The sequence below is a fragment of the Balaenoptera physalus genome, assembly GCF_965194825.1.
Source record: "Balaenoptera physalus genome assembly, chromosome: 20".
NCBI classification, from domain to species: domain Eukaryota; kingdom Metazoa; phylum Chordata; class Mammalia; order Artiodactyla; family Balaenopteridae; genus Balaenoptera; species Balaenoptera physalus.
The window spans coordinates 12,649,869-12,664,113 of NC_138901.1; the positions used below are offsets into that span (position 1 = coordinate 12,649,869).

General features: G+C 52.4%; 1 protein-coding gene across 7 annotated transcripts in view; it reads right to left on the reverse strand.

Annotated features, from left to right (window-relative positions):
- Nucleotides 1-9,500, reverse strand: part of CSNK1D (casein kinase 1 delta) — a 37,181-nt gene extending 27,681 nt beyond the window's left edge. The window contains exons 1-3 of one of the 7 annotated variants that reach the window (XM_082442101.1): nt 9,136-9,420; nt 3,535-3,582; nt 2,646-2,756 (exon numbers count right to left, since the gene is read on the reverse strand). In XM_082442101.1, the coding sequence (XP_082298227.1) occupies nt 2,646-2,756; nt 3,535-3,582; nt 9,136-9,211 (235 nt within the window). In that variant the 5' untranslated portion in view covers nt 9,212-9,420. Of the gene's footprint in view, nt 1-2,645; nt 2,757-3,534; nt 3,583-9,135 lie in introns of all 7 variants that reach the window. The other 6 variants (XM_082442102.1, XM_082442104.1, XM_082442103.1 and 3 more) reach the window with 6 other exon arrangements.
- Nucleotides 9,501-14,245: the final 4,745 nt, after the last annotated feature.

A 14,245-nucleotide genomic window follows, 5' to 3' on the forward strand; every position in this document is an offset into this window, starting at 1 on the left:
ACCCCTCCCCTAGGGGACCTGAGTGACCCAGCTCAGCAGCTGTCTCTAGCCAGGCACTGCAAGGCCACCATCATGAGGCAGCATCCCGGGCAACCCTGTACTACGAGCTAGAGAGGGCAAGGCAGGCCCTGGGCTTCGAGCTTTCTCCTACGATGCCGTCAATATCAACCACCTGCAACGAAGCCCAGAACTTAACATAAGAAGAGCCACGATCAGAGATGCACCCACATGAGATGGATGCAGAAGGCTGGTCAACAGCAGAGCTGTGAGGTTTCTGCGCAGAGCCGACCTCTATCTCCTCTGCCATCCCAGCTTTATCTTGGCTAGGACGAGCTCACAGAACAGTAGCAAGATGGTGCTCTCTGCTCTCCTGGAGAGAATCTGTTTTCTAAAAAAGAAATTTACACCTTGATAGTATTCACCAAGTGTGTATCTGAAACAGGAGTAAAACCTTACCTATGTGTGGGGAAGGGCCAGACAGGAGAAGATCTATTTCTGGAATCCCAGTGGGTTTCCAGGATCCTAGAGAAGGGGCATGGGAAGACCAGGAGAGCAAGTGATCCTTTACGTCCTAAAGCAGGGGGTCAAAACAGGAAGCGACGGTGCACCCAGGGGCATTTAGTGGGGTCTGGAGACATTTCTGATCATCCTAACCTGGGGGCGGGGGCTACGGGCACCTAGGATGCTGCTCCCTGTCCTCCACGCAGAAGACAGCTTCCACGACAAACGGCTATGCTTCTGAGGAGAGACCTTGTTCTAAACCAAATAAACTCCTTTCTGTTGAGTTTTTTTTTTTTGGCTGTGCCACAGGGCTTGCAGGATCTTAGTTCCCTGACCAGGGACTGAACCCATGCCCCTGGTAGTGAAAGCACAGAGTCCTAACCACTGGACTGCCAGGGAATTCCCTCTGTTGAGTCTTTTTAAAAAATTATTCATTCATTTATTTCTTTTTGGATGCGTTGGGTCTTCGTTGCTGCGTGCGGGCTTTCTCTAGCCGCGGCAAGCAGGGGCTACTACTCTTCGTTGCAGTGCGCAGGCTTCTCGTGTTGCGGAGCATGGGCTCTAGGCACGTGGGCTTCAGTAGTTGTGGCACACGGGCTCAGTAGTTGTAGCTCGCAGGGTCTAGAGCGCAGGCTCAGTAGTTGTGGCGCTCAGGCTTAGTTGCTCCGCAGCATGTGGGATCTTCCCAGACCAGGGCTCGAACCCGTGTCCCCTGCGTTGCCAGGCAGATTCTTAATCACTGAGCCACCAGGGAAGTCCCCCTCTGTTGAGTCTCAATCTACTACACCAGCTCCTCCCTGGGAGTCAGCTCTTCTTCCCTCCATCCCTGGGGGCCCAGCTTCCGAGTTCTCAGAGATGCTGCTCCTCAAACACACAAGCTTTTCAGTCAGAAGGTTTCATCCAACCCCCAGCACCAAGCTCCTCCCACCATGAAGGCCACAAACCAAGTCACCTCTTCCTACTCATCACTACCTTAAAAGCTGTGTAGACCATCCCCGGTGCCTGAGAAGCCTGCTGAGGGCCGCCAGAGGACAGACACACTGGCAGGGTCCTCTGCTAATGTCTCCCTGGGCACAGGAGGGGCCAGAGAGTTTCCTCCCTATGTGCCACCTGAGAACCCACAGCCTGCTCTGGTCCCATAATGCCCAGGACAAGCGGCACTGGACACCCCCTTCTGCAGCCGTCTCATAGGACTGTTTGTGTTGCTTTAAGATATATCTGCTGCTAAAGAGACACCCTGTGCTAAGTCAACTGAGATATGCTGGCTTCTGGTAGTAAGTAGCACAGATTAAACTGCTTTGTGAAGCAAAGATGTCAAGAAGTCACATCACCAGTCCTCCCTTTCCACCTGACCAAAGGACCAACACAGACTCTGAAGACAAGCTTTCTTTTGGCAAGGTGCCAAGAGCCTTCCCCACCGCCCCCCTCAACTATGAAAGTATCATGGGGGCTTCTCCTTCGAAGGGTATCCAAAAGGAAATAACACAGCTATTCTTCACACACGAAGCCCTGTCCCCAGAGAAAGCTCAAGACATTCAGGGCTGTGCCTGGGCTTCCTGAGCTCCTTGGGGAGCAGCACAGGCACACCCTTCAAAATGCTGCGGTGTCTTCAGGACTCTGAGACCCCCAATAAAACCCCCTCCTGCTCCATTAGCCAAACAATCTCAAAGTCCAGAGAATTCTAAAAGGCAGACTCTGAAATCAGGATGGGCACTCTGATATCAGGTACCCTCAGGCCCAAGGGGAGGTTTCACAGAATGGGGACAGTAACTGAGCTAGAAGCGGTCTCACTCAGGAGAGTCTGCAGGGACCATCCCAAAGATGCGGGCATGACCAAGGCGGCACAGGAGGACCAGCAGCAAGCTCCAGGTCAGCGTTCACACAAGTCTGCATTCAAAGACACCAGTACGTAATATGAAACTAAGGAAGGGAATATTTATGCAAAAAGCATAAAATGATGTTTCTTTTTGTCGAGTGAGGCCCTCTGCAGGCCTCTCAGACAGTATCTGAAGGAAGCCACAGGATGGGGTCAAGGGTATGAACGCTTCTGCCCTTTTTCCTAATTAACCAGACTGTGATTCATGACATCTGCATTCTCCCTCATCAAACACCACCTTGATTTTCTTAACAGGTAAAGACCATACCTCCTCCCTGCATCATTTTGTAGATTTTGCTCTCAATGTGGAGCTGAGGGTGTTTGGTTTTGACACATTCAAGCTTGATGGCAACTTCTTCTCCTGCAGCAATGTCCGTACCTTGGCAAAGAAAGAAAATCACAAACGTTAATCGTTTGGTGTCTACCATCTCACCCAATGTTACAACACGCTGGAGAAACAATGAGTGCTATCTGAATCTTCCAAGGAGGACCAGGTGATGGATGCACTCCACTTTCTACTACAAGATGGTGTCAGTGGTAGATAAACCCCTGTGGGAAAATATCCTTATTTTCACTTTTTAAAACAGGAATATTTGATACGTATAGAAAAGTCTTATTTGGTATTACATCACCCACTTCCATATGGCTCTACTCTGATCACCAGGGGACCGAAAGACAGGGTATGCAGTTCTCTCCATAGGACCCCCATCTGGTCTGAACCTTCTCATCCAGCCTGTTGGTCAGCCCTGTATTCACCCACCCAAAGCCAGACCGTGGGGAGTCCCAGGGCAACACATTCCGTGTGGGCCCCATTTCTCCATGCTGCCTTGACAGGTCTCGGGTATGTGTGAGCCTCTCTCCAAAGGGGTGGCTGGGTTTCCACTGAACTCCCACATGGCCTCAGCCCATCCCAGTCCATGTGGCCCAGGTACCAAGCCGCATACAGCAGGGCCCTTCTCAAGGGGAGTCGGTTCCCAAGACATGGCAGGAGCCATCACTCAGCCATCACAGGCCAGGCCAGGCCCAGGGAGGCCCAGCACACCTCTCCCCTCCCAGGGACCAGAACATACTGTGTGTCTCCTACGGACACTGGAACAGGACTGGGCTCTGTTTTCAAAGCCCTAATCACATCTATGCAACGTGTACTTGTCACTCACCTTTTGCTAGTTTTCTGCTAAAACCGGCAATACATCTGCTCACACCTCCTGGTTACAGATCGTGATTAAAGATTAGAGTTTTAACCTCAAGGTGCCGTCCTCTTCTTTACTACAATATGGACCTGCAAATGTGACAACTGCTATCCCTCCAGGCTTCACACACGAATGCTCCTGAGTTCCAGTCTGACCCAAAGCTATGCTACAAGCCCTCCCTCAAGGAGCATTCACTGGAGAGAATGGGAAAAGCAGTCTTTAGAAAGCACATACCTAGCTCTCCCCCTGCTTTCCTCACCAGTTCCTTCTAAGTATAAAGCACTTTAATCCTTCCCAGTACTATGGTTATTTGTGAAGGAATTAACACTGGCTCCAGCAGCCCAGAAAGAACCCAGACCCATCCTGCTGGGCAAAGCAATGTTGCCAGTCCCTGGCGACTCAGTTTCCCTCACCATTTGAGTTCAGCAGGGAGACCAGGAGTCTGTTTCATGAGGGAGTTGTGGGATGAATGGATTACTGGTTACAGAGAATGTTAAGACTCTCGGATAAAAGGCAGAGTAAGGTCAGCAAGCATTAGAACAATGATGACCTGCAGGAGAGCTGTCTGCTGGTATTCATGAACCCAGTAACTGCCCAAGAAGGACAGAGAAACTTTCTCCTCCAGTCTGCTCAGACAGCTGCTTGAGATGCGGCTGCTTCTAGCGGGTCTGGATCCAAAACCGGTCACCAGTGCTGGGGTTCCATGGGAATAACCACCATCTGATCACTGCCAGTGACCATTCTAAATTTAAGAACTCCATTTACCATTCCACAAAGACTCCTGGGCACTCAGAAGAAAGACAGGTAATACATTTTGTTCTTCCTCCCTGAGGCTGGGATAATCTATCTAGCTACAAGAGAAATTACTTCATTGTAAAACGTACTGTGCAAACGAAAAATGAACTCTGAGTTCCTGTGAGGACCTGGCACTCTGAACTGAACTCACCAGCCCATGAGGAACGGATGACTCACCTTACTAGTTACATCAACAACTCCCCCCACCCCAAAGCAGGAGCAGAGAAGCCTCTGATGATAGCACTCTTGCTCCTCCAACTATGTCAGCCCTGTCACCTTTGCCGGGAGGCAGGTTCTCAGTGACAACACAGTCTGGGCCCACACAGGCTACCTACTGAAGTAGCACCTTCAAGAAGGCTGAGAACACTTCTGGTTCCACTGTACTGTGGCTGGTAAAGCTAATATCTGAGTCACCCTGCAGCAATGACAGTCTTGGGGACAAATGACCACAGGCAACTCTGGAACACAATATGAATTCCAGCCTCCCCCTGGATCACACCAGCAGATGGAGCCAGCCTCCCCCAGGATCACACCAGCAACAGAGCCAACCTTCCCTAAGATCACACCAGCAACAGAGCCAACCTTCCCTAAGATCACACCAGCAACAGAGCCAACTTCCCCTAAGATCACACCAGCAACAGAGCCAAACTTCCCTAAGATCACACCAGCAAAGGAGCCCACTTCCCCCAGGATGACACCAGCAACAGAGCCAACTTCCCCTAAGATCACACCTGGAAACACAGCCCACTTCTCCGAAGATCACACCAGCAACAGAGCCAACCTCTCCCAGGATCACACTTGGAAACAGAGCCCACCTCCCCCAGGATCACACCTGGAAACAGAGCCCACTTCCCCCAGAATCACACCAGCAACAGAGCCAGCCTCCCCCAGGACCACACCCAGAAACAGAGCCCACTTCCCCCAGGATCACACCAGCAACAGAGCCAGCCTCCCCCAGGATCACACCTGGAAAAAGAACCAGCCCTCTACAGCATCACAGTTGTGAAGGTTACCCTGAGTCTGCTGACTCAAAGAGGAGAGGCTGGGTTCTCTGCCAAACAGACTTGAGGGCAGCACACACGCAGGCTGCCTCCTCTGAGAGGTCTTCACCACTGGGTGAAGCAGCAGCGCTTCAAGTTCTGGGTATTCCATGGGAACCAAACATGAGACCACTGAGCAAAACTGAGGTGGTCCACCACTGTAGCCCTGCAGTCCTGTCCCACCTCCCCTGGCTGACAGCAGCCCCTGTGCTCTACTGGCAGTGCTGCTCCAAGTCTTGTCCTCAAACTGCCACCAGTCCACAAGGGGACAAATACAGGACAGCGAGGAAGCACCCAGGAGCTCTGACAGCAACATGACATTGCTGCAACATTTTAATCCTATTTTACAAAAGTGCTGATCTGCCACAGAATGGAAATTACAAAACCTGGTCCTTCACAACAGGTAACTTTTAGAAGTACTTCTAGATGGGGAACAAAAATCTGAAAGATACTATTGAGCTCTGGGTTCCAGATTCAGAGCAAGTCAAAACCAAGTGGCACATCACGTTTACTCAGTGTCTGTTTATAGTGAGGTCTTTTATCACCCAACAACCTCAGCTCTTTTGTGCAGCTCCAGTGCCAGACAGGAGTTCCCCCTCACTAGACGAAGATGTTAGTCTATGTTTAGACACAGGCTAATGCCGGTCCTAGGAAAACAAAATTATGTCCCTCAAGTTGAGCAAAGGCAGATGATAAATGAACTTAACCCCAAGATTGACCCTGTCCTGGGACAAAAAGGTAACTCCCATTGATGACTGTCTTATCGACAAAGAAATAGGGAGAGGCCTCTGAACAGCAGGGCAAAGGGCACTCTCGCAGGGCAACCACTGACAAGGCAGCTGATGCGCTATCTAGAAACACTCAAGCCATCACCCTAAAGGACACAGGCACGTGACTACGAAAGCTGCGTACAGGCAACTGCTTTCCTCTCCTGGCCAGCCAGCCACCATTTTGGAACCCCTACTGTGTGCCAGACACCCTGCTAGGTGCCACTGAAGAGAATGAAAGTCAGCGAGGGGAAAAACATGAAAATCAAAAATATGAAGAGGTTACTAAGCTTTAGCTCCCCAAAAGCATTTGTGTATGTGATGAAGCCAAACCACACAGTCCACCTGGGTAACAGCTGTACAGATGAGGCCATCCTCTGATAAACTGACAGAGCAACAGGATCAAGTACAAATGCTAACAGCTGGCAGGAAGAAAACCTCCATTCTACCAAGCATGAATGGGGGGGCAGGGAGGAGGGTCCGAGGTACTGCCACCACCTATAGAAGACAAACATGGAACAAGAACAGAACTCCACGAGAACAGGGGGCTCACGCCGTTTGTGAAGAACTGGAATAACCTGCAGGGCACACTGCCATGTGCTCATGTCAGCACAGCAGGCTGCTGGAAAGGGAGGCTAGCACTGGGCCTTCTTGGTCCATAAGGTACTCAGCAAGCTGAAGGACAGCTCTCTCTTCCCCCCGGCTTCAAACGTCTGAAAGCACTAGAAAGTCCCCGGTGGAAATCCAAGACCCGAAACCTCACATTTAAACCAAGGTGAAGGAGGAGGAGTTAAGAGTGTTCTGACCTACAGCAAAATGACAGTAGTAGGAACGACTTTAACTGCTGTCACACTAGAATACGTAGAACATAATGACTTTTAAGATGAGGACCGAATTCCTCAACTAATTACTAGTTGCCTAACAAATAGAAAAAAAACATGGTACAGAAGACTCAATCCATCCCATGGTCTTTGGATTGGTCATCTTTGACCCTTAACTTCAGTATATAGTGAGCTTCCTCTGACCCACCTTTCCAGTCATATCTCAATCTAACAAGACCACTTCACAGTTCCTCAGTGGGGTAGCATGTAGCCTGAAGGGACCACCACATGGGCCAAGAGTCAACGCCGAATCGGTAGTACCCAACCCCACACAAGTAACTCTAAGTGTACTCCAGTGGGTGGGCCATGTGGGTACTCATAACTAGGGCGCAAGAGCCACAGTCTATCCATTTTAGGATAAACATGAAGGAGGAAACTGAGGACAGACCCCTCTGGGACCGGTCAGCCGGTGTCTGGCTGGATCAAGTACCACTGGTGTGCCCAGCACAAAGTGAGGCCCAAAGGACACAGTTGTGAATAAGCTTTCAGGGTCTCCCACAAAACTCTCAACTTCTTTGTGAATGACTTGGTGACAACGTTCCACGATTTGATTGTCTGAACGCAGCTTCGGAAAGCAGAAAACCGTCTGGCAAGATTTCAGACCACAGAACAAAAAGGTTCAAAATATCTACTTTTTCATATCTGTGTAAGGGTGGCTAATAGATTGGTTTTTCAGTACAGCTCCTAGATCCTAAGTTAAAACTTTTGCCAAAATCTATTGTTCTATAAATAAGGCAAACAGCTTGCATTTACCCAGCACTTTGCCTCCCAAAACACTGCTGAGAAGGCAACTGCTGACTACTGGACATAAATATTTAAATAGTAAATTGCAAGTATCTCTAAAGTGCGTTTTACTCAGCAGGGCAGTAAAACACATACTGATGTGACAGGATTACACTGTAGGGTAAGGGTATCAAAAGCAATTATTAACTACCCTAAGTGTGGAATCCTCTTAGCCCAGGAGGTCATGCATCCTCTCTAGGTAACAAGAGGCAAGGATGGGGCGGTGAGCACACACACTTGGGTCCATCTGAAAGGCATAACCAGAAGCATTACTGACATACAAATCTATTCCTGACCCTCCCTGAGGGTCAGCCAAAGAGAAACACCAGAGCGGGCTGCGCAAGCAGAGCATGTTCACCCCCAAACTTGCACAATGACAGTCCCTCTGCACATGCATCGCGGGCCAGGCTGGATGTCCCCAAATGCGGGGGTAGGAGTAACTTACACACAATTTCTCTGAGAAACGCTTATATTTTTAAAACTTCCAACTTTAAGACTCAAGCCAACCTTTTATCACACACATGCATGTGCGCATTCTTTCACCGTAAATCTGAAACAATCCAGAACATTCTAATCCCATTTTTTTCCAGTCTACCTGGAAAATTTTCATAGCAAAAGGACACGCTCATGAGCAGAGCTTTGCCACTTTATTTGCCTCTAATTCTCCCAACACCCCAGCGCTAACTTTGTCCCGAATCACCTGAATGTCATTCTCGTTTAAGCCGAGGTACTTAGTACAGAACTTGGATGCGCAACATATTCTCAACGACCACTCTACTGGCCCCCAGACGACTCTGCGCGCCACCTGCGGTTCACGGCCCAGACCCCGGGCCAGAGGGGCTGGTCAGCCGGGGCTGCATCGTCGCGAGGAGCGCCAAAGAAGCCTCGGCCAGCCCCGGACTCTACTCGTGCCCACCGCACGCACGCAGAACGCGGGGGCCGCACTCGCCGACGGCCCTTTGTCTGCATGGAGGGACACCGGGAGCGGACACAAGGCGGGCGGGCCGAGCGGGTAGCGAGGGCCTAACCGAGGCTCCCGGCCGCTCCCCAAAGGCCGCGAGCGCACGCTAGTCAGGTGCCCTCGAGGGCGCGGGTCGGAAAGGCCGCAAGTTCCTGCCTGGGGAACTGGGAGGCCCGAACCGACGGGGACGCGGCTTACCGCCGCAGGCCGGAGGGGATGCCCGGGGCGGGGGCTGGGGTTGGGGCCGCCGGGGGCGGGGTCGCCGGGGAGGGGGCCGGAGCGGAACCGGGTCCGGGGGACGCCGGTTTGGGGCTGCCCATCCGCGGGGAAGGGCGCCTCACCGAGATAGATGTCTCCGAAGGAGCCGCTGCCGATCTTCCGGCCCAACCGGTACCTGTTCCCCACTCTGAGCTCCATGGCGGCGGCGGCGGCGCGACCGGTTCACTCCTGCCCTCCCGGCCGCTTCCTGGGTCTGAGCTCGGGGAGGCGGCGCCGCTGCTGCCGCTACTGCGGGTCCGGCTGCCGGCTCCGCCCCCCTCACGGCCCCGCTTTCACCATCGCTTTCCGGCCGCCCCGCCGCTCCCAACGCCTCAATACGGGACGGATGGGACAGTCCGAGCGCCGCCGCCCCTGCTCCGGCCCCTGCCCACCCCGCTTGCCCTCTCCCCGCCGCGGATGGACTCGGATCTCCCGGGCCTAAACCCCCTTCAGCTGCCGGAAGGAGCCACCGCCATCGCGCTGTGATGTCACTTCCCCTAGCAACCCGGTGGGGCGGGGCCGCGCTGACCGAGGGGCGGGGCCGCGGCTTCGGCAACTGGCCGGCGGCGGGACCTCACAGCTCTAGGGGCGGGGCTAGGGCGGGGCTAGGGCGGGGCCGGGGCCTCGGAAGACAGGCTGGGGCGGGGCGGGGCCGAGCAAGGCAGGGCAGGGCAGGGCAGGGCAGGGCGGGGCGGGGCGGGGCCCCCGCGGGGCGGGCCCCCGCCCCCCGGCCCAGCGTTTTGTTTCATCCTTGCAACCCTCGGACGTCCGGGCCAGGCCAGACCTCCTTCTCTCCTTGCCCCCTGTTCCCCGCAGCAGTCCCGGGCCGATAGCCCCCTGCCTGGCCCCCTTCCGCATGCAGGACCCACGTGCTCTCTCGCAGGGTCTTCGTTTGTCCCCGCAGGTGTCTGGGAAGCCAGCGTCTCCTCGCGACAGGCCTGGGACAAGCACACAGGCAGTGCCCTTTGCTGGAGGGAGAGAGGAGAGAGAGCTTGTCCCTCCAGGCCCCAGACCCGCACGTTCGGGACTCTCCAGGAGGGGGCCGCCCTCCCTGCACCGGCGCCTGTGGGAAGTGACACAGGCCAGGCTACAGGGGACACAAGTGTGCACAGGTCTCTTGGGCTGGCCAGGGCGTGCACTGTGCGGTTCCCTTTCCACCCTATGAGCTAAGTCCCGGACCTACAGCACTCTCAAGCCTAAGACGGAAGGAGGAGCTGTCCTAGGGCCTGGTGTCAGACTGAAGGGTGAGGGTGATGCTACCACCTTTCAGAGGGTGAGGCCTGCATTGCCTGCCTCTCCAGTTCCATTGCCTGGAGACTGGATCAATGTTTTCATCTAGTCTGCCTTGGATCTTCAGAGAGGTGCCTGAACCAAGAAGGAATGACTTTCGTGTCGATGCTTCTCTAGGCCTATCTCCCACCCCAGCCAAAAAGAAAGAACCATAAAACAGGCTGTTAATACATATTTTTGGACAGCTAACAAACATACTACTCTGAGCACAGGGGTTACATAGAGGTGTGGGTGAGGTAGCTGCCAGGGCCACCATTCAGGATCATCTTCCCTGGTTCCAGAGAAAGAAAGTGCCTGGTCTCTCCATTCACAAGTCTTCCCTCTCCACCACTCAGCCTCAGTAGTGCAGTCCCTGTTTGAAAATAGTTGGAGGTCAGTTTGGGGGAGCGGTCATCAATTCCTGAGCATTACATAGCAGTGTGAAGACAGAAGGAGAGGCTGCAAGGCAAACCGTGATCAGCTGCTAATGAGTGGTGGGCAATTAGGAGCACCCCATGTCCATGCACAGTGGTTAGCCTAGTTTCTCAGTCTTAGGGTGTTGGGAAGATTTTTGCCAAACTAGTAAAACTAGCCTTGCTGGCAGAATATGCTAAGTGTCCAGTTTCCCCACGAGAGAAAGCCATGAGTGGAGACTGAAAACAGAAAGGGGCTTGGCACCAGCTCCCTGGAAATACTGGACTGGTGACTTCCTTAGCTGCCCTGGACTGATCACTGGTCAGCACTCCCCTACTGAGGCCTCGATGTCCTTTCTCAAAAAGAAACTGCAGCTCTTTGGGCTACCCCCAGGTCCCAGGGTTCTGCCTGCTTCTTTTTTTTGTCAGAATTGGTCAGGATAATCACATAGTCGTCCCCTGTGTGTGCCTCAGTTTCCCATTTGTGAAGCACCCTTGCAGGGCTAGGGCTTGTAGAGGCTGTACTATGACAGCTGCTTCCCCACTTCTGGCCGCCGGAGTGAGGGCTTGGTACACTCTCCAGAATTGCAATCCTCTCTGTGCTCATGTTCTGCTCTCTAGACCTGCTCTTGTGTGACCTTGAGAAGGTGAAAGTCAGTGTCTTAGACCCACCCTTGGAGCATGGTGTTAGGACCAGGAATAACACGGCCAGAAGGCTGGCATGTGGCATGAAGGCTCCCACATAGGTGAGTGTTCTTTTTGTTGGAAATGGCCTCATTAATGTCCCAGCTCACACTGACTCCAAGCTGACACCCAGCCTGCGCCTGGCACATAGTAGGCACTCAGTAAACGCTGGCTTCATGAATGACTCACATGGATGAACTCCCAGCTCCTAGCCCAGGCCATTTCCAAGCAGAACTACCAGGCTCAGAGCCCCGCCTTTGCAGCCAGGGTGGGTTTCACCGCCCCCTCCAAGGCTCATGATTCTGCTTCCAGCAGGGACACTGGCTTGTGCCATCTCCCCCTCAAAACTCACTCACACTTAGGATGCCCCAGGTGTGTTCCCAACTGGGCTGGGGGCCTATACACCCCTGCCCGGGGTCTTTTTATTTTAATCTGAAACCACAGAAGGTAAGTCTTACCCAAAAGCCTGTGGGGTGGGGGCTGGAGGGCTGGAGGCCTTTCACCCAATCCCGTCCCTGCAGGCCCCTCCCCATTGCCTGGACTCTCGGCCGGTCCCTGCTACCTCTTTCCATCCCCTGTGTGTTGCTGTCAGGGTCCCACGTCTCTCTCCACAGACCATCCCCATTCCACCTGGCATCGCGGTTTTAATGCAGTTCCAAATACATGGTCCCCTTTGCTTCAACCCAAACCCCCTCTGACCTCCTGGGCAGGTGAGGAAACTTTGGACGGGAGGGGATGCCCAGCCTGTCCTCTGCCCTCGTGTGAAAGCAGAGCACAAAGGAAGCAAGCTGAGACCGTGTGTGTCCTGGTGTGCAGAAGATTCCTGGGCTTGTGCCGTGTGTGATTGTGTGCCTATGTGAGTGGCTTTATCAAGATAGAGTTCACAAACCACACAATTCACCCATTTAGAGCATACAATTCAATGGTTTTTAGTATATAGCACGCATTGTCACAGTCAATTTTACATTCTCATCACCCCAAAAAGAAGCCCATACCCCACACCTATGCCCGAACGCCCCATGCATGAACGAAGCCCTTGTGCTTTCTGAGGTCAGGCCAGGGCTGGCATCAGGCTGCAGAGGTTTGCATTTTCCTGTCCCCTGAGAGCACACACCTCCCTTCTTCCATCCCGACCTCACCTCAACCCTCCATGGGTTGTCAGACTCTTTGGGGGAGAGGGATAGATACACACTCCAATCTCTAGAAACAAGAGGCATGTGCATGTGCCCATGTCCTTGGAAGGACACCTGACCTGGGGCTGGGCAGGGGGTGGAAGCTGCTCTGGGTCCCGTGGCTGCAGTCTCTCATGGTGACCCCACACCTCCCAGCCACTCCCTCTGCTCTCCTTCCTCCTCTCTGGCTGGCTACTCTGGCTTCCAGTAGTTTCTGCCCCTGACCTCCCCTGACCTCCCTGCTGTGCCTCCTTCAGCTACTGGCTGGTCCTGGTCACTTGTTCTTTTTCTGCCCCAGGTCACAGGTCACTGGCAAGAGCCAATTAATGGGTCAGGGGCCGGGGTCATTTGAAAATTGTGTCTACCTGTGGCTTCCCCTTGACCAGAGCTTGGGGCAGCCCAGGGTCACCAAGGAGGGGCTTTGTGACCCAGGCTCACACCCTGGAGGGACGGTCGCCCCCCATGACTACCATCCTCAGCTGGTCCCACGTGAGCACCCAGGGGGTGAGTCTCCTCCTTTCTGCTCCTGCTACATGTTGACAAACCATAAGAATGCTACTTGCATTGTTCCCTTAGAGATCATCAATACATCATTGTGAGATGCAGAAACAGGCCCAGAGAGGCTATCCTATTCTAGATTTTCCAGGGCACCCGCAATTGCAAATACTCTATGATTTTAGCAAAAGCCAACAGGGACTTCCCTGGTGGCACAGTGGTTAAGAATCCACCTGCCGATGCAGAAGACACGGGTTCAATCCCTGATCCAGGAAGATCCCACATGCCGCAGAGCAACTAAGCCCGTGCGCCACAACTACTGAGACTGCGCTCTAGAGCCCACAAGCCACAACTACTGAGCCCGCGTGCCTAGAGCCCGTGCTCTGCAACACGAGAAGCCACCGCAATGAGAAGCCTGCGCACCGCAACGAAGAGTAGTAGCCCCTGCTCACCACAACTAGAGAAAGCCTGCACGCAGCAACAAAGACCCAACACAGCCAAAAAATAAATAAAATTTAAAAAATAAATAAATAAATAATTTAAAAAACAAATGTTGATGAAGATGTGGAGAAAAGGGAACCCCTGTACACTGTTGGTGGGAATGTAAATTGGTGCAGCCACTGTGGAGAACAGTATGGAGGTTTCTCAAAAAGCTAAAAATAGAACTACCTTATGACCCAGCAGTTCCACTCCTGGGTATATATTCAAAGAATACAAAAACACTAATCCAAAAAGATACATGGACCCCAATGTTCATAGCATTATTTACAATTGCCAAGATATGGAAGTAACCTAAGTATCCATCAAGAGATGAATGGACAAAGAAAATGTGGTGTATATATATATATATATATATATATATATATATATAATGGAATATTACTCAGCCATAAAAAAGAATTAAATCTTGCCATTTGCAACAACATGGATGATTTGGAGGGTATCATGCTAAGTGAAATAAGTCAGACAGAGAAAGACAAATACTCTATGATATCACTTATATGTGGAATCTAAAAGATACAACAAACTAGTGAATACAACAAAAAAGAAACAGACTCACAGAAATAGAGAATGAACTAGTGGATACCAGTGGGGGGGGAATAAAAATGTAGGGGTAGGGGAGTAAGAAGTACAAACTATTATGTATAAAATAAGCTGTA